The 27,779-nt window shown below is 34.0% G+C and overlaps 1 protein-coding gene across 1 annotated transcript in view; it reads right to left on the bottom strand.

The window, feature by feature from the left end:
* Positions 1–10,305: 10,305 nt before the first annotated feature.
* Positions 10,306–27,779, bottom strand: part of Blos1 (biogenesis of lysosome-related organelles complex 1 subunit 1) — a 41,630-nt gene continuing 24,156 nt past the window's right edge. The window contains exons 3-5 of the mRNA XM_090411910.1: positions 22,911–23,043; positions 16,324–16,408; positions 10,306–10,705 (exon numbers count right to left, since the gene is read on the bottom strand). Coding sequence (XP_090268036.1) covers positions 10,692–10,705; positions 16,324–16,408; positions 22,911–23,043 — 232 coding nt within the window. The 3' untranslated portion in view covers positions 10,306–10,691. The remainder of the gene's footprint in view (positions 10,706–16,323; positions 16,409–22,910; positions 23,044–27,779) is intronic.

Raw genomic sequence — 27,779 nt, 5'->3', positions numbered from 1 at the left:
ATACGCTGCAGTTATATGGTGTCAATGGGGCATTATATCAAGCAATACTTAGTCTTTATTTGAGTTGTGAGTCAGCAGTTAGAATTGAAGGAAGTACAGGAAGATGGTTTAATGTTAAATCTGGTGTGAGACAAGGATGTACATTATCCCCTCTGTTATTCATTATCTATATGGATCACATTATGAAGGAATGTGGTATTAAACCTGATATCAAAATTGGAAATGTTAATGTCAGCTCTTTGCTTTATGCGGATGATGTTATACTTCTAAATAAATCCGCTACAAGTCTGCAAGATTCTCTTACTAAATTGAATAGCTGTTGTAATAGATATGGTATGAAGGTCAGCAATAAAAAGACAAAGACAATGAAAATAGGCAGAATCATTGAAAATGTCAACTGTGTTGTGAATGGAGAACCTGTGGAACAAGTAAAACATTTCAGCTACTTAGGCACAATTTTTACTGAAGATGGTAAACTAAATATAGAAATAGACAACAGAATCAGCAAAGCTGGTATCGTGGGAAGTCAATTGAATAAGAAAGAAATTAGTCGGAACACTAAATTAGCTGTATACAAGACTGTGTTCAAACCAATTTTAACTTATGGATCTGAGAGCTGGGTCAGAAGTAAAACACTTGACCAAAGACTAGAGACTGCAGATATGAGAGTCCTGAGAAAGATTAGAGGCGTGAACAGATGGAATCAATGGCAATATCATATTAAAAATGAGGATATTAGGAAAGAACTTGACATTGTCAGCATTCAGGAATGCGTTAGCAGAGCTAATCTCAGATGGTATGGTCACTTAAATAGAATGGGAGAGGAAAGATTAGCAAAACAAGTGTTCTCTGGCAGGTTGGCAGGAAAACGACCCAGAGGAAGACCAAGATATAGGTGGATTGATATGGTACAAAGTGCCTTAGACGATAGAAATATAAGATCTGATAATGTTGGAGTCTTGACAAGTAACAGACTGATTTGGAGGAAAATTGTAGATAGGAAGTTATTAATGATGTAATTTTTTCATGTAGTACTGTCATATCCTGTACACCCCTTGAGGGTACATGGCAGGAATTTGATGATGATGATGATGAAGAAAGGAAGTTATTTTACAGATGATGATCCCTCAATGGACCGCTCTGGAAAATTCATGAGACAATTGGATATTTGTTTAGCTCCATATTATGAACTTAATAAAAAAATTGCAGCATAGTGGTAAGATTTTTACTTATTACTGATTTCTTGATAACTAAACCAGCCGAAGTATGCAATGAGAATTATACAAATGATGTCCAAGAGATGACGATGTCCGGCCACTGGTAAATAAAGAACATTTACAAAATGTTCGTTTTGAAGACAGTGATAATTAAAATATGCACTTTTGTCTAAAACATTTATGCATTATGTGCAATGAAGTTTACATACAATTTGTATTTTTATATAAGTTTATACTATGTATTTTGTTTCATAGTTTATATGTTTTCTTAACTTACATGAATTAAATAAAAATATTTTTTGTTGGATGTCATTTTTGTTTATATAATTAAAAAAAAACTATTTCGGAACGTAACCCTACTTTTTCTATGTGATATAAGGCTCGCATAATGCGATATTTCTGTGGAACCTAACATCCATGTTATACGAGGGTTACCTGTAGTCAATAGAATGACTTACAATTTCACATGGATGCTTATGACAGATGTACTAACTTAGAAAAAAAATCTTGCCAATAGTATTGCCATTTATGATTGAGGCCGAGAACTTTTCAGACCACCCTCATATATTGTGCATCTTCTGGTTTGAGATATAAAATGTATTTATTTATTTACAGGGGGTCACATTCAGAAAAGTTTGAAAAACACTATGCTAAAGTGTAACAGCACTATAAGCAGATTGTGTTATGTTGCTTTAATATGACCTTTGTGCTAAAACACAGTGCTTATACTTAAGAGAAAATTTTCACTGTAGAGCATTATTTTTGTTCACACATCTGAAGTGTGGATGCTGTGCAAATGGTGGATTAAAGTTTAAAACAGAGTTTCATAAGTCGTGTTTGTAGTCTCCTGTTGGTCACTGAACAAGAGGCTCTAGGATTAAATCCCACTGTGGCAGTAGATAGCAGACAACTTTTACTTTTGTCAATGGGAATCTCTTTGCAAGTTCTAGGAACAATATTTCGTTTGGAGAGAAATTCCCCACCATTGTATAACCTTTTATTCAGTCACGGTACTAATAAGTTATAGGAAGTTTCTGTGGATGGGATTGTACTGAGTGCATCTGTGCATTGCATGGTTTTATACTGTGACATCCACATAACTGATTTTCTCAGGTACATGATTTATTTTTTTCTTCATGAAAATATTCAGCTGTTTGCCAATAATGCTAAATTGAATGTAGAGAGCTTGCAGGATGATTTAAATCAGCTGACAGTATGGGCAAAAGATAATGGGTGTTAATGTGAAAAAGTACAAAGTTATGCATTTTTCAGATAAAAATATTGCAAGTTGTGTGCTACTTTGAAGGAACTGTATTCCAGGAAACTGATGAAGCTAGTGATTTGGAAGAGAGTGGGGTAGATAAAAGTTGAATTTCAGAAGGCATACTGTTGAGGTGGCCAAGGCAGTTCACAGGGATTACTTGGCTATTCAAGAACATGCTAACAAGCACAGATAAGGAAGTAATCATTCCTCTTTATAAGGCCTTCATATATCCACATCTAGATTACTCTGCTCATGTCTGACCTGACCACCTGGGTTTCTAGGAGATGACAAAGTAATGGAGAGGATCTGGAGGCAAGTGAAAAAATAAGTGGTTTGCGGAATGCTCCCCATGACGATAGATTGAGAGTTAGTGAGTTGCAAAAGCTGGTTGATTGGCAAAAAAAAGAGGCTATGATAGAAACATTTAAATTAATGAGAAGGATTTTATAGGATTGTTGCAAAGAGAGGAGCAACACAAAAGGTCATCCATGGAAACTGACTAAGAGTGTAGTTAGTAAAGCTGTATGAGGACTAGATATTTTGCTTGGAAAGTGGTAAATGAGTGGAAGTGATTGTAAGTGCTTTATCTGTCAATGAGTTTAAGGAGAATTATGACATTGTGTGGAGAGTTTGGATCTCTCATGATGAGTATTCAGACTCTATGGAGGTCTGTGCAATAATTTTTATTTATTATCATTACTATATTATCTCTGATGCTTCAACTTTTAGGCATGAATAAAGGAGTTTAAGGAGAATTATGACATTGTGTGGAGAGTTTGGATCTCTCATGATGAGTATTCAGACTCTATGGAGGTCTGTGCAATAATTTTTATTTATTATCATTACTATATTATCTCTGATGCTTCAACTTTTAGGCATGAATAAATACTAAAACAAAAAACATGCCCTAATTTATTTATTTCAAGCCCATTAAACTTTGTTAAATTTTTTTTTAAAATGTTTATGTATTAGATTTGTTTCCAGTTAGTCAGAAAAAAAGAACAGGTCACCTATTTTTTGTCTCATGGTATGCAAGACAAATAAAAAAAAAAAAAACATTCAATGGTCATCACGTTATGCATGATACATGAACAATAGTATGTTTTCTTGCATGTGAATGTATGCTTGATCTGTTTTCAGGTCATACATTTGAACGGTTTTTATTATTAAAATAAAATCTTCGTAATTCAATATAAATTTTTTCAGTTGATGAATTGTTTAATTAGTATCATTCACCCACAAAATTTAGGAAAAAGTCATGCTTGTCAAACAAAGCAAATCTAAAAATTTACTAATTTCAATGCAAAATGTTGTATTATTGAAGAAGCTGAGTGGAAAGTTTTACATGCAAATTTTTCTTTCATTTAAATTTTGCTATATATATATATTTTTAAATAAAATGCAATGAATAGTTGTTTCTTTCCTTTCTTGAATTTGACTTCAAATAATTTTTCAAATGTTACATTTAAAAATTTTTTTTTATTAGCAACTGTAAATGTGCTTCTTGAAAAAAGGTCAAGAACTTTTTTTTTTTGCATATTCTTTATTAAAAGACCATCTGTACATCTTTATAGCAGCAACTAAACAGTTTAGATAATTTGGTTTGGGGGGGGGGGGTAGTCCTCATTGCTGCTGATTCACAGACTTGTTTATCTTCCACACTAGTTGATAAGGCTTGAAATGGCATGACAGACTGACTTTCTTGCTGTGATGCAGATATTCAAACACTCATCTCGTCATTGCAAACCAAGCTACTTGCTTGTTGACATGGCATCCATTGGAAATCATACGGGAAACTTTTTGTAAGCACTGGCAGGAGTACCAGTGAAAACAAATATCTCTGACATCCATTAAACACGTGGTGACATAAGAACTGTCAACTCGTGAACCAGTCTTAAAAAAGACATTCACCTCATACCAAATTCTTTCAGTATATGGTACTGAGTTTTATTGGATGATCACAAATTTCTGTCCAGCACATCAGTTATTCATGTTTTTTATGGTTGATGTAGCTGCAGGGGTTCATTTCATTTCAGAACAATGTGTTGTGATAAAACTGGTCTGTTCTCTTACACCAGTTTTATTATTATTATAGAGTGGGGGGGGGGGAAAGCAAGGGCTCTGTTCTCAGAATTACAGAGGATATTATGGAGAGAACATTTCTACTTTTTGAGGATAAAGCTTTAAAACAGTTATTTGACATAATGGCTGATAGGTCACCAGATCAACTGTAATAGTAATGTTTAGGAATTATCTTGCTACTGCTGTTAAGTAATGCAACTGAATTTTGTACAGGACAGCCTTTGAATAAAAGTAACAAACATGTTTATAGTTTTTGACTGCTAGAGGATGTTGTAATCGCAGGTGCAACTTTATTGTCAGGTGACGCAGCAGTTTTCGTGTGGCAACTATTGAAGTAATGTGTGAGTGGAGCATGTCAGAAGTTGCATCATGGAGCAAAGAGCACTGATAAAATTTTACTGTAAATTAGGAAAAACTGATAGAGAAGTGCTAAAGACCTAAAAAAAAAGTTTACAGCAATGACTGTCTGCGCCGTGCACATGTGTTCCACCGTTTTCAATGTTTAAAGAGGGGGAGGGAGCCCCTGGAGAATGAACCATGCTGCAGATGGCCAGTTTCTTCATGGACAAGTGAAGTGGTGAAAGCTAGGGAAACTACCCATTATAGGCAAATAACCACTAGGCTATTCACTGTACAGCTTGGTATCACTAAGAAAACATCCATATTAATCTTAGAAAGAGATCTCCACAAGAGGAAGATTTGCTCGAGGTTTGTGTCACACACGTTGACACATGAACAGAGAGAGCATCGGGTTGAATTTTGTCAAAATTTGCAGTTGATCATGATCTGTTGCAAAGATGTTGCAAGTTTTTCCACTTTGTTATACTATAAATTAAAGATGTCAATAAATTATATTCTTGGTTTAATCCTTTATCCAAGTATAAACAAAGTTTGCACATGAAGTAACTTCACAACTGGTCAACTCGTATATAGAGGCAAATAACTGCACATCACTTGTCTTAGTATCACCTAATGTAAAGCACATATCCTTGCAGACAAGTATAATGCTATGCATTATGGAAAAGGTCACTGCCCAGACTTTACTTCACATGCAAACTTTGTTTGCTTAAACTTGGATGAAGTATTAAACCAAGAATATAATTTCTTGGCATCTTTAATTTATAGTGTTGCAAAAATTGTCACTGGTGATGAAAGTTGATGTTTTCAGTTTGATCTAGAAACAAATGCCAGAGCATGGAACATCTCACAAGCAGGAGAAAGTCAAGTTGCAAAAATCACATGTCAAGACAATGGTCATTGTTTTGACGCTGCTAAAATTATCCACAATTTTGTTCCTGAGGGCACCACAGTGAGTGGTTAGTATTATTTAGGAGTAATGCAATGTCTGTAGTCCTTCGTGCGATGCGTCAGGAAAGAACTGTTCCACAACAACGCGTCTGTACACTGCCTGTGAAACAATTTCTGGCTTTGTGTAGAGTTGGAGAATATTTTGAATCTGTGTAATTGACAATTTCAATTATACAGATTCAAAATAATAATTATCTCATTACTTAACAGGCACACTGTGTATGTGTGTATACAGGAAGAGGGAAAAAGAATCTGAATTTTGAAAATGAAACCAGAAAGAAAGAATGTTTTACCATAATCTTTCTAGTTGGCATTTAAAGGAAGAATGAAGAGTGTTTGAAAATGAGATTTTTTTTTATCCAAACATTAACTTTCATCTCTCTTACGATGTATAGAAAATCTACAATTAATTTCAAGAATTTCATAAGAGAAAGATGCTTTTCAAGGTAATAACTGTTTCCACTGAAGAAATAAAGAAATGTTGTTCAACTTTTACTGAAACCCATACATTAAAATTGGTTTGAACACTGTCTTGTATACAGCTAATTTAGTGTTTTGGCTAATTTCTCTCTTACTCCATATAAATTTATTCATTTGACTTCCTACCATACCAGCTTTGTTGATTCTATTGTCTATTTCCATATTTAATTTACCATCTTCACTAAAAATCGTGCCTAAGTAGCTGAAATGTTTTACTTGTTCTATTCTATAGATTCTCCATTCACAATGCAGTTGATATTTTCAATGTTTCTGTCTATTTTCATTGTCTCTGCATAGTTATTGCTGACCTTCTTACCATATCTATTACAACAGTTATTCAATTTAGTCAAGGAATCTTGCAGACTTGTACTGGATTTATTTAGAAATATAACATTATCTGCATAAAGTAAGGAGTGGAGATTAACATCCCCAATTTTGACATGAGGTTTAACACCACTTTCCTTAATAATGTGATCCATATAAATGATGAATAACAGAACAGAGCCTCCGTAGCTCAGTCGGTATACACGACACCCTTCGTCAGAAAGACCCAGGTTTGATTCCCACCCAAGACACGAAGAACCTTTATCTAGTCTTCTCTGACATGCTGGTTGGGATTTCCCACAGTTGCATAATCATAACAGACCCTGCATTAAGCAGGATAAAAGCACTATAAAGAGGAAGAATAAATGATGAATAACAGAGGGGATAATGTGCATCCCTGTCTCACACCTGAGACAGGGATGTACATCAAACCATCTTCCAATACCTCCTTCAATTCTATCTGCTGACTTACAACTCAAATAAGAAGTATTGCTTGATATAATGTCCCATTTGCACCATATAACTGTAGTGTTTTGAATATCTTTCTTCTTGGCACCTTGTCATATGCCTTTTCCAGATCTATGAAACTTAAATACAGATCCTTGTTATATTCCCCATGATTTTCAACTATTTGTCCTAAAGTGAAAAACTGATCGTGACAACCTCTATTAGGCCTGGATCAAGCTTGTTCTTCACCAAGCTTCCTTTCCCTTTAGGACACTAAAATCTCCACTTTATCTCCGCAATTTCTTAATTATACTTGCCTAAATCTTACCAGGAACATTCATTAAGGAAATACAAATACCTCTGTAATTCTTACATTGTTTTATTTCCCTTTTCATAGATGCATACTATGAGAGTTCTACTCCAATCATCTGTCAAGGCCTGAATTATGCAGTGCTTTTAACATTTGAAGTAGAAAAAGCTTTTGATGGCTTTTTCTACTTCACATATTGATATGTGTTCCTGATTTAATGTCTCATCATCATCATATTCCTGATACGTACCCTCGAGAGAGAGAAAGAGAGAGTACCTGTTGAGCATTTTGTATTATCATGCTGTCACTGATTGTTTCATTTGGCCATCCTTCGATGTAATTACTCCATACATCAAGGATATCTTTATCTCCAATTTTTGTCACCATCACCTTTCATTCTTTTTACAGTAACATTTCCTTCATTTTTAAGGTTTTTTTTAACACCTCCAGAATATTTTGAGGCTCCCTGATATTTATTTTCTATGTTCTTATCAAAGTCTTCCCATGACCTTTGTTTAGCTACACAGTAGATTCATTTTCTGACATATTTCTCTGTATTCTCTATGAGCACAAGCTGACTTACTTTCCAGGACCTGTTGATATGCTTTTTTCTTTTCCTTGAATCGATTTACTTAATTAATGTTGGAATTAAGATTGAATTTTGAGAATAGATAGTAAATTCTTCTCTTCAAGGATTAGGCATTTGAAGACCAGCAACAACATTTCCATATTGTTGCTGGTCTTCCTCTCTCTCTCTGGTCTATATCTATCCATCTTTTTTGGTAGCCGATATCCAATAGTGAATTATCATAGCAAATACATAATCTAGGATCTTGTGTGCTTGATTTCAGATAGAAATCTGATACTACTGGCAGCCTATTTTCACAAAAGGCAAAATCAATGATCAGGAGTTAATAAATTAAACTTTTTACAATAACAAAAGTTAAAACTTCTATAATGCTGCAGTTGGAAGGATTTAATGGTTAAAACTTTCATGCTACTGTATTAAGCAAGAGATCCATAAGAAGAGAATGATGTGAAAGGAATGTCATGAGAATAAGAGCAAAAAGTTATGAAAAGAAACTGGTTACACAACTCAAATGAATTTTAGCATGTTTAAGTTAAGGGATATTACATCCCATATAGTTTCTTAGCCGAATAAGAAACTCAAAGAGTTTCATGCCGAATATAGTAAAAACTATATATATAAAGTTCGGCGATTCCAAGCGTAAGCAAAATACCTGGATACTGCAGCACTGATCCCAAGCTGGGGCAACTCGTGGTAGAGGTGGAGCGAGCTCCGATCACTATTCTTGATATTTGCCCATAATGTGAACTTAGCTCCTAGGAACTGTATTTCTGTTCACATTATGAGAGAAGGTAACTACCCAGACCGGTTTCGACCTTTATTGAGGTCTCATCAGTGAGTAGCCAGACCTAGTTAATATCAAGTTTGTAGCGAACAGAACTTGTACCCCTACTACGAGTATTGCCGTGAGGTGCACTAATAAATTATTAGTGCACCTCCCTTATATCCCTAAGGGATATACAAGAAAGAAAGAATGTGAAAGAATAATTTTATTGAATGTAGAGAGAAAAGTTATGTGAGAAGCAGATGTTAATGAGTACTTGCTTTCCTAAGATCTATCAATCTGGTGTATATGACATAGTGCACATTACTACTGTGACGTTGGATAGCATACCAAAGTATTACCAATAACTGCCTAGACTGATCTCTGGTGAGGAAAAAAAATCAAAGCCAGAGTCCTATTGTTTTTACTAGTTTTAAAAGACACTATTTTTAATTGCTTAATGCTGGTAGCATTAGTATTGGTTGGGTTGTAAGGTATTTTATCTAAAATAAGGATTGAGGTTATTACTATATTAGTACCTAGAATACTAAAGTTGGAGATTGCTTGCAATCTCAAGTCCAAATGATGGAATACAATCATCCTCTTGAAAGAGAAGTTATGTGAGTCAGATGTAGGCCATCCATATTCTTAAGATTTTTAGAACATCATTACTATTATTCAGATTAGGGTGGTTGGTTATCATAGGGTTCATTAAATCTCAATTTGTACCAGGTTTTGCTGTGGTGTAAGGGATAAGTACCTTTCAGATGAATACTGGGGAGAGTATGCAGAACATGAATGAGTTATGATTGGATCTTTAAATAAATTGCCTTAACAGTAATAATGGTATTAAATTTTTTATTTTTCCCTATAAATACATTAAGTTCTATGCCTTCTACAGTAAGGCAAAACACTTTTTTAAAAAATTATGAGAGTAACTTTTGTCATAAATATATATTTTTAAATTCTAGAGAATGTTCTGATCACTTTTCTTAGTATTATAAGTTATTCCTAACAATTTAGTTAAAATTACATGACAATTAATGCATCTTTTTTTAATTGTAAGAGTATGAATATTATTATATTGTGACTTTAGTAAATAATTGGATAAAACACAATTTGCACTAAATTTAAATAGAAACCAAAAGTAGTATGTCTAAATTTTGTTAATGACATAACTTTTTTTCAGTCCATGATATGTTGCAGCTAGTGATATTATGGAGCATCTAATTAGTTAAATGATGTTGAAACCCAGACAACAGCTATCCATCAGAGTAAAAATTCAAGATTCTTGTTTGGAAATACACTCATAATATAACTGTAGCCTTAAGTCTCCAGTAGTGCACAAAACTGAAAAAAATGATGTAATATGGACAGCAACATCAAATTGATGCAGTTAGAGAAGATGAATATGAGCTACATGTATTGAAATGTATTGCAACTACTGTGTTATTTTGTTAATATATTTATGATAGGGTAAATTATGATATCGTTTAGAAAAATATCAGGAATAGCTGAAAATGAACAGGAATCACTTTATTAAATTTAATTACACATTACTGCTTTAACCTCTGAGAATGAAAGAGATCATAAGATTTCTAGAAAACAGATGTCTGCTAGTCAAAATAACAGAATATTACATAAGACACTTAAATTCCTTATACAAAGAAGGAAAAGCTATGTCCCTCTGGAAACTATATGTACACTGTACACTTGCCTATAGCCACTATATTACAAAAATTTTTTTTGTTATTTCTGAGATATGTTTTTGAGTTTTAATAATTTACCTACCAATGAAAATGAAACAGTAAATGGTATCATTCATATCATATCCAAACAGAAGAAAATCAAAAACAATCCCATTCATTTCAGAAATTTCCATAATGCTTCCCTCAAAGTTCATTCAGTTATGCTTTGCTTTCTGAAAGATAAAAAATTGTTATGAGGATATAAATCAATTTATGCATGGAAAAATTAAATTGTACAGCAGTTTATATGGCGGCAAACTAATATTCTAGTGATGAATATAGTTTTCCACACTTTTCCTCTGTATCTCATCAAATTCCTACTGTATACCCTTGAAGCATGTAGAGGATACTACAGTAATATTACATAATTAAGCTACCTATCAAGAATTTTACTGTAAATTAACTGATTATCTGTCAGGACTCCAGCACTGCCAAATCTCGCATTTTGTCTTATAAGGTACCATAAACTGCATAAATTCACCAGATAATAGTCTTCCTCTGGGATGTTTCATGCCGTGTCTGTTCTGCTAAACTTAACTTTTGCATTCTGTTTAAGTGACAATACACACAAATCTTTATTTAGTTTCATTTTTGACAAGATTCTTTCACTGATTGCCATCTGTTCACTCTCCACTCTTGGTCCAACTGTGACCTAACTCTCAGATCCATTAGTTAAAACTTGTTTGAACACTGTCTTGTAATTCTATATATAAGCCCCACACACAAGAGGTCTCAAGACCTATGACACAACAGTGCTGTGTGTAGGCAAGTGGTCAGAAGGAAGGATACTGCTACTTTAGTGTTTGGTTTATTTCTGTCTTATTTCATATAAATTTATTCAACTGCTTACCACTATAACAGAATATTCTGTTACCTACTTCTATATTTAATTGGCCATTTTCACCAAAAATTGTACTTGAATATCTATTCAAGTACAATTAAATATTATACTTGTTTCTAGGTTTACCATTCAAAATACCTAATGTCTGTTTTCCTTGTTTTTATGTTTTCCCTGATTTTCATACTAGATTTGCTATAGTAGTGTTGAAGAGTTATACTGGATTAACCTAGAAGTGCAAAACGTAGAGCTGAGTTCATTATTTCCACTTTTGATATTAGGTTCAATGCCACTTACCTTCATAAATGTGATCCAAATAGATGAAGAATAACTGGAGATGGTATGTACTCTTGTCTTACACCTGATTTCACATCCTACTGTATTTCTTTCAGTTCAAACTGCTGACTTACAACTTAGGTGCAAGTTATATACACTGCTTGGAAAGAAGTCAACAGACACTAATATGGGCAAAGTGTGTGCATTGTGCCATGTAACAAATCATGTGTTTATAGATAGTATAAACTGGAGGAATATGATGCTCCCAATCAGTACAATAGTGTCTGGGTGAACTGACAATGTTGTGATAGGATGCCATATTGGAGGCATATCTGTTTGACAAATTGGGCTATTGCAGGTCAACAATAAGTGTTACCATACTGAGATGGAAGCACAGGGAGTCACAGCAAGTGCTACCTGTAGTGGATGACCCACCACACTCACTGAATGTGACTAGAGGGTGCTACAAAGGATAATATGTTTGCCGACACATTGAATGCAGAGTTCCAGGCATCAACTACAACACGAATCTGCACAAAAACATTTAGAACTGAGGCTCACAACATGGGTTTCCATGGTAGGACTGCAATATGCAAGCTTACATCACTCAACCCAACATGCAGTGTGATCTTCAGTGGTGCAAGGAGCATTGTAGAGTGGGATGTGAAAGCTTGGGCAACTGTGTTATGGAGCAACGAATCACTCTACATCCTTTACCGAGCAGATATAGGCATGGAAGGAAGATACAGGCATTGTGGATGCCTGGTAAACGTCTCTTACCAGATTGTGTAACCCTAACTACGAAATTCACAAGTGGCAGTATGATGGTCATGGGCCTGTTTTTTCTGGTTTGGCATTGGACCTCTGTTTGTAGTGCCATGAACACTGAACTTTGAGAGTTCAAGGAAGCATTGCATTGTCTGGAATCTGAACATTCTGGACAATGCAACATTCAATACACACTTTGATTACAGACGAGAAAGGAAACAGAAGAATCTTGTCCAAATTTCATACAAAAAAAAAAAGGTGTCCTGATCCTGATGATGTCTTCAACTGTACAAGATTTGTGTTCCAGGGTTGGCTGTTCTCTGTCACCCTTTTCACTCTCTCTTATTTCATTATTATATATCCTTGAGATTGAAAATCAGCACATATTCAATCCATTCCAAAGGACAAGAAATTTATGCTCTCTAATTATCATCTAGTTTCACTGACTTCAGTTCTTTCAAAAGTAATGGAAAAAATTATTAACACTCAATTTCTATGCTAACTTGAAGCCTCTCAACTAATAAATGACTGTCAAATATGGATTTTCCAGCATTGTTGATTATTAGTAGATTGGTATGAAGTCAGCAATGACAAGACAAAGAAAATAGGCAGAAGCATTGAAAATATCAACTGCATTGTGAATGGAAAACCTACAAAACAAATAAAACATTTCGGCTACTTAGGCACAATTTTTAGTGAAGATGGTAAATTAAATATGGAAATAGACAATAGAATCAACAAAGCTGGTATGGTAGGAAATCAACTGAATAAATTTATATAGAATAAGAGAGAAATTAGTCAACACTATATTAGCTGTATACAAGACAGTGTTCAAACCAATTTTAACTAACGGATCTGAAAATTGGGTTAGAAATGAAACACTTGACCAAAGACTAGATACCACAGATATGAGTCCTGAGAAAGATTAGGGGTGTGAACAAATGGCACCAATGGCAATATCAAATTAAAAATGAGGATATTAGGAAAGAACTTGACATTGTTAGCATCCAGGAATGTGTTAGCAGAGCTGATCTCAGGTGGTATGGTCACTTAAACAGAATGGAAGAGGAAAGATTAGAAACAAATGTTCTCTGCCGGATTTGGCATGAAAAAGACCCAGAAGAAGAAGAAAACCAATATGTACATGGATTGATATAGTAGAAAGTGCATTAAAAGATAGAAACATAAGATCTGATATTTGGAGGAAAATTATTGATCGAAAGTCTGTAACGTTTCATGTGGCACTATAATAATTATCTGGTACACATCAGGAATTTGATGATATTTTATATATTTTTTGTATTTTTATTTTTTTGCATAATCTATTAACCTGATCTAGAGACTAATCATGGAACATTTTGAAGCCCTTTCAGGCCTCCAAATAATCAAAGGCAATGAAGTTCATCTTGCTACTAAAGACAATCACAAGTATACTTGTCCATGGGGGAACTTGAACCTGTGACCTGTTGGTTGAAGATTAAATATGCTAATCACTCAGTCTTCCAAGGCCAGCAAACTAAACAGATGTTCAGTTTTTGTTGTGGCATTTTCTACAAATATATATTGATACATCAGAATTGATATCAATAATTCCCCCACCCTCTTCATAATCTGTTTACATATGTGCAGCAGCTTTACAATATCTCTTGATGGTTTAACTCTTGAATCACAAAACACCTTTCTTCATCTTCATTCATTTCTTCTACAGCTGTCTTTTCAATGTTCTCTTTTATGTATTTCCTAAAGATTACAATTTACAATTTCTTCTACTGCTGTCTTTTCAATGTTCTCTTTTATGTATTTCCTAAAGATTACAATTTACGTCTTCAAATCCAGTGTTAACAAGTTTCTGCCCCTCTGTGGTACTAAATGCAATATAATGTACAATAGATTGAATTTCTCATGGACAGGATTATCATTACCCCCCCCCCCAACATGATACCTATTTTTATTCCGATTGAAACTAAATGGTGATTATTTCCTATTTCAAATCCCCTGGTATACTTTTTTTTTTTATACTAAATCAGTACAAAGATGTTGCTATCAAAAATAACATAGTCAAGACAAGTGGATATTGAATCCAACATTATTTCCAAGCTGAATAGAGAAACTACAAGAGTTTTATGCCGAATAAAAAAACTATAAAAGTTTCGGCGGATCCAAGTGTAAGCAAACCTTTCATGACAGGGGCAACTCATGGTAAAGGTTGAGCTCTGATCACTTTCCTTAGTATTTCATATAATGTAAAGCACATCTCCTTGCAGACATGTATGATGCTATACATTATGGGGGGAGCACTACCCAGACTGGTTTCAACCTTTGTTGAGGTCGAAATCGGTCTGGGTAGTGCCGGTCTCATCAATGGATAGGTGGACCCAGATGTAAATACCCAGGTTGAAGTGATGCTGAAGTTATACTTTACCATACAAGTTGCTAAAAGGTGTCACATCATAAAAGGCACTAAGAATTACTGAAATAAAGAGCCAAAGGCTTCACATAGCATCATACATGTTCACAAGGAGATATGCTTTACATTAAGGGAAATACTAAGGAAATTGATCAGCGCTTACTCCACCTTTACAACAAGTTGCCCCTGTCATGAAAGGTTTGCTTGCACTTGATCCACTGAAACTTTTATAGTTTCTATATTCGGCATGAAACTCTTGTAGTTTCATGAATTCGGCTTTGAAATAATGTTGGATTCAATATCCACTTAATTTGAATAATTTTGCATTGCTGAAGTCAAGCCTTTGGCTCTTTATTTCAGGGCCAAGACATTTCTTATGTCTTCTCTCTGTGCAAATATGTGCACATCTTTATGTTGAAACATGTTAGTAATGATTAGTCCATATCATGAATAGAAATCAAGCAGGTACTTTCCACTTATTATTAGCAATTATCATTATTTCTCTTTTCTCCATATTTTTCATGTCATTTCCATCTGATTTTCATTTCTTACTATTTGCTGTTTAGACCTCCAATAAGGAGCAACTTTCCCTTTTTCTTTGTGTCATCTGCTTTCTTTAATGACAAATTCCTCTATTTCTTTAGCGAGCTTTGTATGGGACCATAAGCACAAAAAAACCTGTTGTCCAATTTCCTATTTGAAACTTCTCCACATCACTATTGAAACTACCTTATATTTTAGAAGTTTATTCTTCTTAGTGTTGAATACTCCAGCTACTTCCTTTTTCTGTCACTATTTCCTGTATAACATTTTATAGTTATTATTTAAAAGCATCTTGCCTGTTTCACTTTGTACTTCTCTTATTTATCTACACTTTCTACTTTTCTGTTGATACTTCTTACACTAATGATATCTATCTTTAATTTTACTGATGTTGAGTAGTTTGTTTCAGTATCTGACTTTTCAGCATTTTCCTTTGACTGAAACAGTGGGTGGGGAAAGGCCTTGTTTAACCATCAAGTAAAATTAGCAAACATGATATTTCATCATTGTATTATCATTCTGTTTTGGGTTTAAGCCAATGCAGGAAACTGGCCAGCTAAGTGCTAAAATGCCAGCCAAACCTTGTTTATTCAATATGCAAGTAGAAATCTAATAACAGGGTGTACCACAAGAATGTGAAGATTAGAAATTTGGTCAAAAGCCTCAGTCTTCACTCTACATTCCTTACAGGCTTTGTGCAGCTTTTCTTCCAGTTATCTAGCTCTGACCTTAAGTGACCCTCTATATCTCGACTGTTAAATATCAAAGAACCAGAACACCTTAAAATGTTGTTTTACTGTGTTCAAATATAAAACTTGCTTATTGTGTCAAATAAATAGCACACTGCAATGAAAATGGCAATTTCAAAATTATGTATTTAAAAATTTATTTTGAGCCCAATGAAAGCCTAATTGTATAGCAATTTAAAGCAATGAAGTGGTTTTGAAATTAGTATATACCTTTATATGCATATTCTAGAGCACTAGATATTGTTCTCATATCAGCTTCAATACTTTTGGCCCAATTCTCCACATCACCTATTTCCTGCAACAAAAGAGAAAGCCAAGAGTCATAGCTATATCATTATGCACATCACAAAATAATACAGACAGATTTATATCCTTAACTATTTGTTTGAAAGAAATGTTCTTTATCTAGAACACTTTTAGGTCATTAGATTGGGATATAAAGTATTCCATGATATAGAATATATGCTAGTTCTATATCATTGGTGTTGCTTGAAAGACAGAGCTTAATAGCTGTCTTTCAAGATTATTTATAATTAATAATTATTTATAGCCAAGTTGAAAAACTTGGCTATAAATAATGGATTTTTTTAAATCTTTCTTAATAATTTTCTATGCTAAGTTGAAGACTTTAATTTTCTTTGATTAGTGTACAAAATACACTGATCATAGTTCCATTACACATATGCAATTAAATACAAAAGGAAAGCATAAAATGTAAGTGAAAAATGAAAGATTCTGAAGGAAAGCATAATTACTGCTACAGAATTACATTTAGCCAAAAAAAGAAACCATGGATGATGGAAAATATTTTGAGGAAAATAACACAAAGAAGAAAGTTAGTTAATAGTAAAACAGAGGGGAGAAAAAAGCAGTAGGGAGATACAAAGAGAGATAAGAAGGAAAAAGGAAGAGTGGTTAGATGAAATAAGTACAAAGGCAGAAAGAAATGACATAAAAGGTGTTTATAAAAACATTAATATGATGACAGGAAGGAGAAAGATGCAAAGGACTGGAGCAGTTAAGAATGAAAGAGGTGAAATTCTGATAGAAAAAGAGAAGATATTACAGAGATGGGAAGAATATGTAAGTAAACTTTATGAAGACAGAGAAAGAGGAGAAAATCAAATGAAAGAGCATAGTGGGCAGAAGCTGTACATCATGAGGGAGGAATTGAATCTAGCAATTCAAAAGATGAAGGAAAATCCCCTGGAATAGATGGTATACAGTATACAGATAGAACTTATAAGGAATATAGGTGAAAAAGGTATAGAATTATGGCAAATTATTAACGGAATTTATGAGGGACAAGAATTACCAGAGGAGTTTAGAAGATCAATTTTTATCCCCATTCCAAAAAAGATGGGAGTTTTAGAACGATAAGTCTTATAACTCGCACAGCAAAAATTTTGGCACAAATAATTTTGGACAGAATTAAGAGTAAAATAGAAAAAGAAATGAATGAGGAACAATTCGGATTCCAAACCAACAGAAGAACTAGAGAGGCTATAACTTGTCTAAGAATTCTTGGAAAGGAAATACTAAACCATGGTGGAAAGTTGTTTTGGGGATTTCTAGACTTTGAAAAGGCATTTGATACAGTGAAACATAAAAAGCTTTTTGACATTCTAGAAAATATTGATATTGACTCTTATGACTTGGAAATTTTAACAAGATTATATTGGACACAAACAGCATCAGTAAATGGAGAGGAAACAGGAGAATTCCTGGTGGAGAGAGGAGTTAGACAAGGATGCAAGTTATCACCATTATTGTTTAACCTTTATAGTGAACAGATGTTTAGACAGCCACTTGAGGATGTAGAAGAAATAAAAATAAATGGAAGAATCATTAATTAAGATATGCGGATGATGTAGTGGTGATGGCAGAAAGTGAAAATGGATTACAACAAATTGATCAAAGAATTGAAAACTCCTGTAAAGAGTACGGACTAAGGATTAACACAAAGAAGACCAAGATAATGGGCAGAAAAATAGGAGATAATGTAAAGATAAGATGTGGAGGAATAGCATAGCATTATACATGTCCGCAAGGAGATGTGCTTTGCATTATGGGAGATACTGAGACAAGGAGTGATGAGAGCTTGGTCCACCTTTACTACGAATTGCCTCAGTCCTGAAGATACTTCAGGAGCAAACTTTGTTTGCCTACACTTGGGTAAAGGATTAAACTAAATTTATTATAGTCTAACCAAGCTGAAAATAATAGTTGCCAAAAGGTGTACCACCTTATTATTAGTAAATTAATAATAAGGTGGTACACCTTTTGGCAATTCGTATAAGTAAATATGACCTATCCATTGCTTCTGCCTTAGTATCACCACTTCTGGGTCTGCCTTCCACTGACGAGACCTCAATAAAGGTCAAAACTGGTCTGAGTAGTGGCCCTTCCTCTAATGCATAGCTTTATACATGTCCACAAGGAGATGTGCTTTGCATTATGGGAGATACTGAGACAAGGAGTGATGAGAGCTTGGTCCACCTTTACTACGAGTTACTTCAGTCCTGAAGATACTTCAGGCGCAAACTTTGTTTGCCTACACTTGGGTAAAGGATTAAACTAAATTTATTATAGTCTAACCAAGTGGAAAATAAACTTCCAACATCGAAGTTTATTTCAGGGTATAGTATTTTTTGGACAGACAGACAGACAGGAGAGATACTACTAATGATATCAGTTAGAGGTAGAAATTCATGAAAACACTAACAATGGTCCAAACAGCAGTGAGTTTAAGGCTATTTTGTGTAAGGTGGAAGCTAACAGGACAATATGGTCAAGTGTTGCTACAGTCCTGTTGGTACAGTTGCTGGGGATGATGAAATGCACTGCCAAATTACAGTGTCAGACAATCACCATGGATGACTTAACTGGTGACAGTGATCATACTATACTAACCTGGGAAGTATCTAAGTATATGAATCCAATCAGGACAAGCTGAACTACAAAGCTGGAAATTATGACAAAAACTAAGCGCAATACACTGTTCGGTCCTATAGCATCAATTACTGTGGAAAGCTTATCAGCAGTGCATGGGAAGCTTTGAAAACATGTTTAAATGATGCAGTATCTGAATGTGTCCCTAGAGTCCAAAGAATAAATAAGATGGGAGTGAAATGGGTGTTCAACCTTATTAACAAGAGATCCAAGAAGATGGTAATGTGCAAGGAATATCATGAGAATAAGGATGTGAAAAGTTACTAACTATATCAAGTGCATGTCAGAGAATGAAAAGAAATGGGCTGTGCAGACTAAACACAACTTAGAACTTTTTATCATTATGCTGCAAGTAAAAGAAAGAATGACTGTGGAAGAATAACTTCAATGAATGCAGACAGAAATCACACTACATTCTCTGACATGCACTTGATATATTTTGTAACTCCTAGCATCCTTATTCTCATGATATTCCTTGCACATTATCATTTTCTTGGATCTCGTTAAGGTTGAACATCCATTTCACTCCCATCCTCTTGTGGAAAAAGCAGATGCAATTGTTCAAATAGCGAATGCTCACTTAACTATCTATCAATCAGGTGTATGTAACATGGTGCACGCACAGTGCTACCACTACATTGGATGAAGAGATAGAGGTGCATGACAAAGAGGTTCTAGAGCTGTTGCATAGCTTCAATAAGAATTTAGCAATTGGAACAGACAGAATATGAATGCTAAAGGAATATTGAGTAGAACTGGTTAGTCCCTTGACATCTCTTTATAATTTGAGCCTCAGCTCAGGAATAATCTTACAGAGAAAAGTAGGATAGTCCTGTTGTACAAGGGTGGTACAAAAACTGATGTGTGTAGCTACCAGTATAATCTATAATAAACCTATGATCTTCTTAAAGGGCATTATAGGATATTGGTTGATGAAATGTTTCATTATGTGAAAAGTTAGTGAGAAGACAAGGGAGCATCTATGGAAGTTAAGTTTGTGTGCAAATGAGGGTCAGAGATATTTTTATGTTATAGAGCAATGAGTGAGTGAAACGGCTTTCCTGTTGAAGTGGTGAGTGCATCTAGTAACACCTGGTTAATGGCACTGCCATTTTTCTTTTTTTTAATAACACACGGATCAATATTCCAATCAATCACACTATAATTCCTTCATATTTTAAACTCCTTCAATTCATCCAACTCGGTTATTCTAACTGCATTAACTTCACTCATATGAAACACACTTGCAAAGTGCTCACTCAGTAATTCAACTATTTCTTCTGATTCTGTAACCTTCAACCACCTATATTTATTAAGGTTATCCTTTCTTACATTTTTCTTTTTAATTACTACATAGCGAAAGAACTCTGGGATTTCCTCTCAAAATTTGATGCTGCTTTCCATACGGTTACAGTTACCCTTCCACGTGAAGCATAGAAGCATTCTGACCTAAATAAAGGTCGAAACTGATCTGGGTAGTGGCACTTCCCATTATGCATAGCATTATACACTTCCAAAATGTGTGCTTTGCATCATGGGATACATACTAAGGCAAGTGATATGAAGTCATTAGCCTCTATATACAAATAGCTCAGACGTGAATATATTTCACATGCAAAACATTGTTTTGCTTCCTTGGGAAAAGGATTAAAACTAGAGTATATAATTTCTTGGTATCTTTAATTTATAATAAACCCAAGGTAAAAAACTTTCTATATATATGACACACACACGTGTGTGTGTCATCAACATTAGAAATTTGATAGGGAGGGAGAGCATCTAAACTATCTAATGTGAGATAAGCCAGCAGGACAAAATAATATGGCCAGTTACTGCTATGGGAAAGGTGATGGGGAAGAAAGAGAGATGACATGAATTTGATTTGTGCTTGGTGAGCATGGTGAATAATAACTGTCAGGGGGAGGAACATGCATTATTGGCTCCTTCCAGTCTGTTTCATAGATTAAAAAGAGGTACATAGGAGGGGGATTTGATTTATGCACCTATTAAGAATTAATTACTTGAAACATGACAGAAAGTGACCCAAGATTCAAGAGTTCTGGGATGGATCTGATTATGATATTAAAGAAATTGTCCATAGCCAAGGTAACGTAACCCAATGGTTACCTTGCCTTTGATTTGTGAGAGTGATTCTATACTCTTGACCTGGAAGCAGCTAAGTGTGAAATTTTTCAATTAAGAAAGGGTGTATGTGGAACCGTACACCCCTTCTTAACTGTGAAAATAACTTGACTTTTTAAATAGTAAATTGTCAGTGATTATGACAAACTTAATGTATAATAAATCCAAGGTAAAAAACTTCCTACATCTTTCTCTCATCCAGAGATTTTTATTAATAAGGTCTAGCACCTTTTGGCTACTTGTATATAAGATATGACTTTTGCATTACTTCAACTTTGGTATCTTTCCAGGGGCTGGTCCCACTGATGAGACCTAAATAAAGGTCAAAACTGGTCTGGGTATCTTTAATATACACACACACACCTATATAAAACATTACAGGCATTAATCTCATTATATCTAGAAGTTTAAATCAATTCTAGCTAACTAATACCAAAAACCTCCTCACTTTTTTCTACTGATGCATATCATCTGCATCTTCCTTTGCATATAGTAACAACTGTATTTCTACATGGTAATTTCAAAACCTAAGATTTCTTCCTGTTTCTTTACTGCCACTCATCAGTTTGTAAATCTTACTCCATATCCCAAATTGGCAATGCAGATGAATTTTATTTTTTTATTTTCATAATATACATAGTATACTAAAAAAAGTAGGGAGCCTGTGTAGCTCAGTGGATGTGGCGTTTGCCAACCACCGCGCTTGGCCGCACGAAGGAAGACTTGGTTTCGAGTCTAGTCGGCGACTAGAGGAAATTTTTCTAAGCCTTTTTTCGACCAGTTCCCGAGTTAGTCGATCTCTGGCACAGGCAAGCAGGTTTTTCCTCCCGGAAACTCGGGTTTTTCGTCCTGTAAACTCAAGAAAATCGACCGTAGAACCCACATTATTTCAGACATTAAATATATTGTGTTAGGATTAGGGACCACGAGATGGCGGCACATTTGAGCCGTCTCTCTTCACTGAGTACCGCTTAATTAGTGATAGCCTTGGGCCATCTATCTCTGATTGGTACCAGTGGAGATTGAACTGCCCACTCAGTCTCCAAAAGTTAGATAGGGCTAAATGGCCTCGCCTACTCCCCGTATACGGGGAATAAAAAGGCATTAGCTGATTTTTTTTTTTTTTTTTTTTACTAAAAAAAGTAATTTCAAAAGTTAAAGATAAGCATGCTGAATTAGTACCAAAATGAAAATTTTGGCAATCACTTAATATTTGAATACATCCATGGTAACAAATACATATTACAATATTAAGTGGCTACAAAATTTTACATTCCAGATGCAGAACAAAACACTAGAATACAAAATATTTTCTATTATCCAGTTTGCCTTCCAAGGATTGACAGTTATCACACAAACTTACTATGTACAACTTTTCATTTTACATTTTGATTAACAATACAATCTCCATAAAAGTTTAAGTATAGTCTTTAAAATAACTACATGTTTATTTTAAATAGTCAAACTATTTAATAAATACAGAACGATTTCATGAAACTAAAACTGCAATTTAGTTTAGTCAAGTTATTACCATAGAAGGAGCCCTTGATATTGTAACTGTAGTTTTATTTTTATTTATTAGTCAGACTAACCTTTAAAGCTTGATTAAAATTTTCTACTAAATGCAGCCACTGAGCTGTCTGTTTAGAAACATGTGTAGCATTGTAACTGTAGTTTTATTTTTATTTATTAGTCAGACTAACCTTTAAAGCTTGATTAAAATTTTCTACTAAATGCAGCCACTGAGCTGTCTGTTTAGAAAAATGTGTAGCATTGACATGCAGCTGTTTGGCTTCTGCATCCAGTCTTTTCTGGTTCAAGTATGCCTGTGCAACACTATGGATGAAATATAAACAGAAACAGCTAAGAGCAGCATAACAAAACTGGTATAATAAAAAATTGAATATATACAGAAAAGTGCACACACACACTGATATTCTGCAAAGATTTTTTTAATGGTATATAATTTTATAGAGACACGATTAATGGCATGTACAAGTAATGTGAAGTTGAACCTTTAATGATTTTTACTATACACTTGTGAATCCTCATCTGCTGTGTATTTCTTGAATAAGTTATTCAAATAAAATATGAGGGAGAGGGTGGGAAGTTCTGATAAACACCGAGAACAAAAATTAATTTTATGTCTTCTTATATATCCTAAAAGAAAAAGAACAAATTTTTATAAAGATATGTTCTTTCTTGTGGTTATATCAGTTGCTTTAATATCATTTTTGTTCTAGGTGTTTATCAGAACTTTCCAGACCCCCCCCATTGTACATTCCATTTATAATAAGATAATTGTAAATAATTATGTATAGTTATTAGTTATTTTTAAAAATATTGACAATGTAAAAGTGGCCAAGAGCGAACATTTATGTAAAATAATTGGTAGAGTATATAATGTTAGCACTTACCATTATTTGACATCAGAGCAGAGTGCTTCCCGAAACAAATTTTTTTCAGTATGCATAAATTTTAGACATATAAAGAAAGAAAATACTAAAGCGGAATGTGGTTTACTTTTACATGTTTACTTTTGTACAAAAGCATGTTGAGAGCGCAAAGAATCCAGATGCGATTGATGCAATCGCCATGACGTCATGGAGTGTTTCATTCACTATCAACAGAGAAAAATAACAGCTAGAAGGCAGAGAAAGAAAGAAGAGGTGTAGCACTGAATGAAGTAAATTCAAGTATGGAATAATTTGGATCCAGAATTTGCATTAAATTTAAGGAATGAAATGGAGGTTTTATTTAAGAAGTGCATGGGCATGTGGTCTGTTAATGGCAAATGGTATATGCCAATATTTTCAAGCTACTTCTTACAGGAATTTGTTCAGCTGAAATAAAGGACTGTTGGTAATTCTTAGGGCAACTGGAACAGAAGAAACTAACACATACTTCCATTATGTTACACGAGAACTTGTATTTTTCATTTAGGAAAGGAAGCAGTTCCTAACTAAATTTTCTCTTGGCTACTAGGAGCTGGTCTGTTCTTTTTCCTCAGTTAAAATTAATTAATTCTTCTCTCATAATGAAGATAAAAGAGTTGGTTATTAATACCCTAACTTTGAATGCAGAACAGGCAATTAGTACAATTATCTTCTTGTTTAGTTCACTCAAAAGTGCTGAAAGTTTATTTCTAGTTGCTTAAAATGTTGAGGATTGGTGTGATGTTACAACTTCGGCTATATAATTGTCAAGATAAATTTGTTAAACCTTAATTGAGCTCATTATATATTTATCTCTAATTGTTTGTACAATTGAACTGAGAGAAAGTGTGTGAGAATGATTCATCATCATCAAATTCCTGACATGTACCCTGAAGGGGGTGTACAGGATATGATAGTACTACATGAAAAACTTACATCATTACTAACTTCCTATCTATAATTTTCCTCCAAATCAATCTGTTACTTGTCAAGACTCCAACATTATCAGATCTTATATTTCTATTGTCTAAGGCACTTTGTACTGTATCAATCCACCTATATCTCGGTCTTCCTCTGGGTCATTTTCCTGCCAACCTGACAGAGAACCCTTGTTTTGCTAATCTTTCCTCGCCCATTCTGTTTAAGTGACCATACCACCTGAGATTAGCTCTGCTAACGCATTCCTGGATGCTGACAATGTCAAGTTCTTTCCTAACATCCTCGTTTTTAATATGATATTGCCATTGATGCCATCTGTTCACACCCCTAATCTTTTTCAGGACTCATATCTGTGGTATCTAGTCTTTGGTCAAGTGTTTTATTTCTAACCCAGCTCTCAGATCCATAAGTTAAAACGGGTTTGAACACTGTCTTGTATTCAGCTAATTTAGTGTTCCAACTAATTTCTCTCTTATTCCATATGAATTTATTCAATTGACTTCATGATCAGTGTTATGCATTTGAATTTCCAGCTTTCTTTCTGGTTGTTCATTATGATTTGTCTTATGTATCATAAGACATCATTGGTACAACTATCGAACAACAACAGGAATTGAATTCAAAAAACAGTACTGCGCATGCATATATTGGAATCAATGTATACAGTCGCATGTTCATGGATTAAAACTATTGGGCTGAAATTAAATTAAATTAAAATATAGCAGATAAATATTTAATACAATTGAGGATAATATATCCCAAACTTTAGGAATAGTGAGACAGTTGTTCTGATTAAGATTAGGTCTATGAAGTACAGCTTCAGTACTTTCTTTATATAAACGTTCATGTTTATATATGGATCTATTTAGTAGCTTAGCATTTTGCCATTGGATTCTATGGTTTGTATTTTCAATTCCATGTTGTGTAAGACCAAATTTGTGAGGTTTGATAAGTCCAAAGTAAGGCAAGTTGTGAATTTGGCTGATGGGTTTTTAAGTAGCAACGAGTTGATATTTTTTCATAATTTTCGAAACGTTCAGAGATGCCTTTAGTATATGGTATAGGAGTCGTGGACTTCTTGTCTGGGTTGATTTGTAGGAGAGTAGTTAATTTTTTCGGGATTGTTATTGGATTATATCCATTTAGTAAGGCTGTCTTTCTTTGATAATTCCAATTCTTGTGCGCTCTGGATACTAAAGATTTTATGATGCCATATGGATATAACTACCTGAAAAAGTCGATTTTCGGTAGACGGAAGTGGAAATGAATCCATTTTGTTTATGCTGGATGTGTACATTAAGAAATGATGTACACATTTGATGATTCTTTTTCTAGTGTGAACTTGATATGAGGATGCAGGGTGTTGATTTTTTGTAGAAATGAGTAGAGTTCAGGTTCTGTGACTCCAAACTACAAAGACATCATCGGCATAGCTTAGCCAAATTGTTGAGTCTAGAATGAAATTTTTATCTTGTAGGTGTTCAAGAAAAAAGTTGGCTAAGTTAGGTGATAAGGTTGAGTCCATTGCTGTTCCTTCCTCTTGTTTATATATTTTAGCTTTCCATGTGAAGTAACCCGATGTGATTGCAAATTTGAATAATTCCACTATGTCCAGTGGAAATTTTTGGGTTAACAATGCTATTGTCTTTTTGTGAGGGATATTAGTGAAAAGAGACAATGTCAAAGCTTACTAACATGTCTGTATCTGCTAGTTTATTGTCTTTTATCCTTGTATGAAATTCTATGGAATTTTTTTTATTGAAGAAATTGAGTGGACTGTGAAGGAATGGAGAAGGTTATGCAAATCAACTTTTTCAGGTTGTTATATCCATATGACATAATAAAATTTTTAGTATTCAAAGCAAACAAGATTTGTTCTGAAGAATCTCTAAAACAAGAATTAGAAATTATCAAAGAAACAGCCTTACTAAATGGATATAATCCAATAACAACCCAAAATATAATTAACCACACTCCTGCAAATCAGCCCAGACATGAAGAAGCCCAAAGGACTCAAATATCATATCACATATAGAGGCATCTCTGAACATTTGGCAAAAATTATGAAAAAATATCAACTCATCGATATTTTTTCATAATTACATACTTACAAACCATCTACTAAATTCACAACTTGCTACCGTCTCCAAAAAAACAAACTCTCACCAATATAAAATCTCACTTTATATACACCAGATAGCAATGATGCTACCTGGTGTATATAAAGTACCATGTTTGTGTAATTTGTCTTACTTTACATAAAAAATAATTGTACTGAAGATGCCTGTGACACACGGGCGAAAATTATACCATTAAATAATTTTTCTACGTGAGTTTTTCCGTTATATTTTTATGTATAGTTATGTCTACTCACGGTTTACCTCTTTTAAAACTTATTGTCTTACTTTGGACCAACAGGAAGATCTATAAATAAGCATAATCTCTGAACATCAAGACCACATCTGCCTTATCAAACCTTACAAATCTAGCCTTGCATAACATGGAATCGAAAATGTTAATCACAGGATCTAATGGCTAAACAACTACACAGATCCATACATAAACATAAACGTTTATATAAAGGAAGTACTGAAGCCTTACTTCATAGACCTAATCTTAATTGAACGATTGTCTCACTATTCCAAAAGTTTGGGAAATTGTTATCCTCAATTGTATTAAATAACATTTTAATTTAATTTAATTTCAGCCCAGCAGTTTTAATCCATGAACAAGTAACTGTATACATAGAGGCAGTGGTGAGCTATGGAAATTTTAACAAAGGGCTCGAATCGTCGAGCAAAAAAAAGCTGTATTTCACACGAAAACTTTTATTAATACAGCTTGTGTACAAATTCCAATCAAAAAGTATGAGAGGGCAATCAGCCTCTAAAGGCTATCATTTTTAAACAAATATTTCATGACCTAAACATGAAATATTTGCACACAATCAACTGTGTTAATTTATCTTACATAAGAAAAACATTTTTTAACTATTAAAATATAATAAGAATGAAAACTTTTATAACCTTTTACTGGCTACTGGTTTTACCATATGATTGGCTACCAGAAGGGAAAAAATAGTGCATGTGCTTATATTATTTGCAAACTTGGGTGCATTCGTTATAGAGGAGTTGAAACAATAATTCCAAATAATCTACACATTGCCGAATAGACTAATTTTTGTTAGGTTACTGTATG

The sequence above is a fragment of the Typopeltis vanoorti genome, chromosome 22 (assembly GCF_054136105.1).
Source record: "Typopeltis vanoorti isolate ZY-2024b chromosome 22, IOZ_Tvanoo_1.0, whole genome shotgun sequence".
Taxonomy (NCBI): domain Eukaryota; kingdom Metazoa; phylum Arthropoda; class Arachnida; order Uropygi; family Thelyphonidae; genus Typopeltis; species Typopeltis vanoorti.
This window is presented reverse-complemented; position numbering and strand designations above follow the sequence as displayed.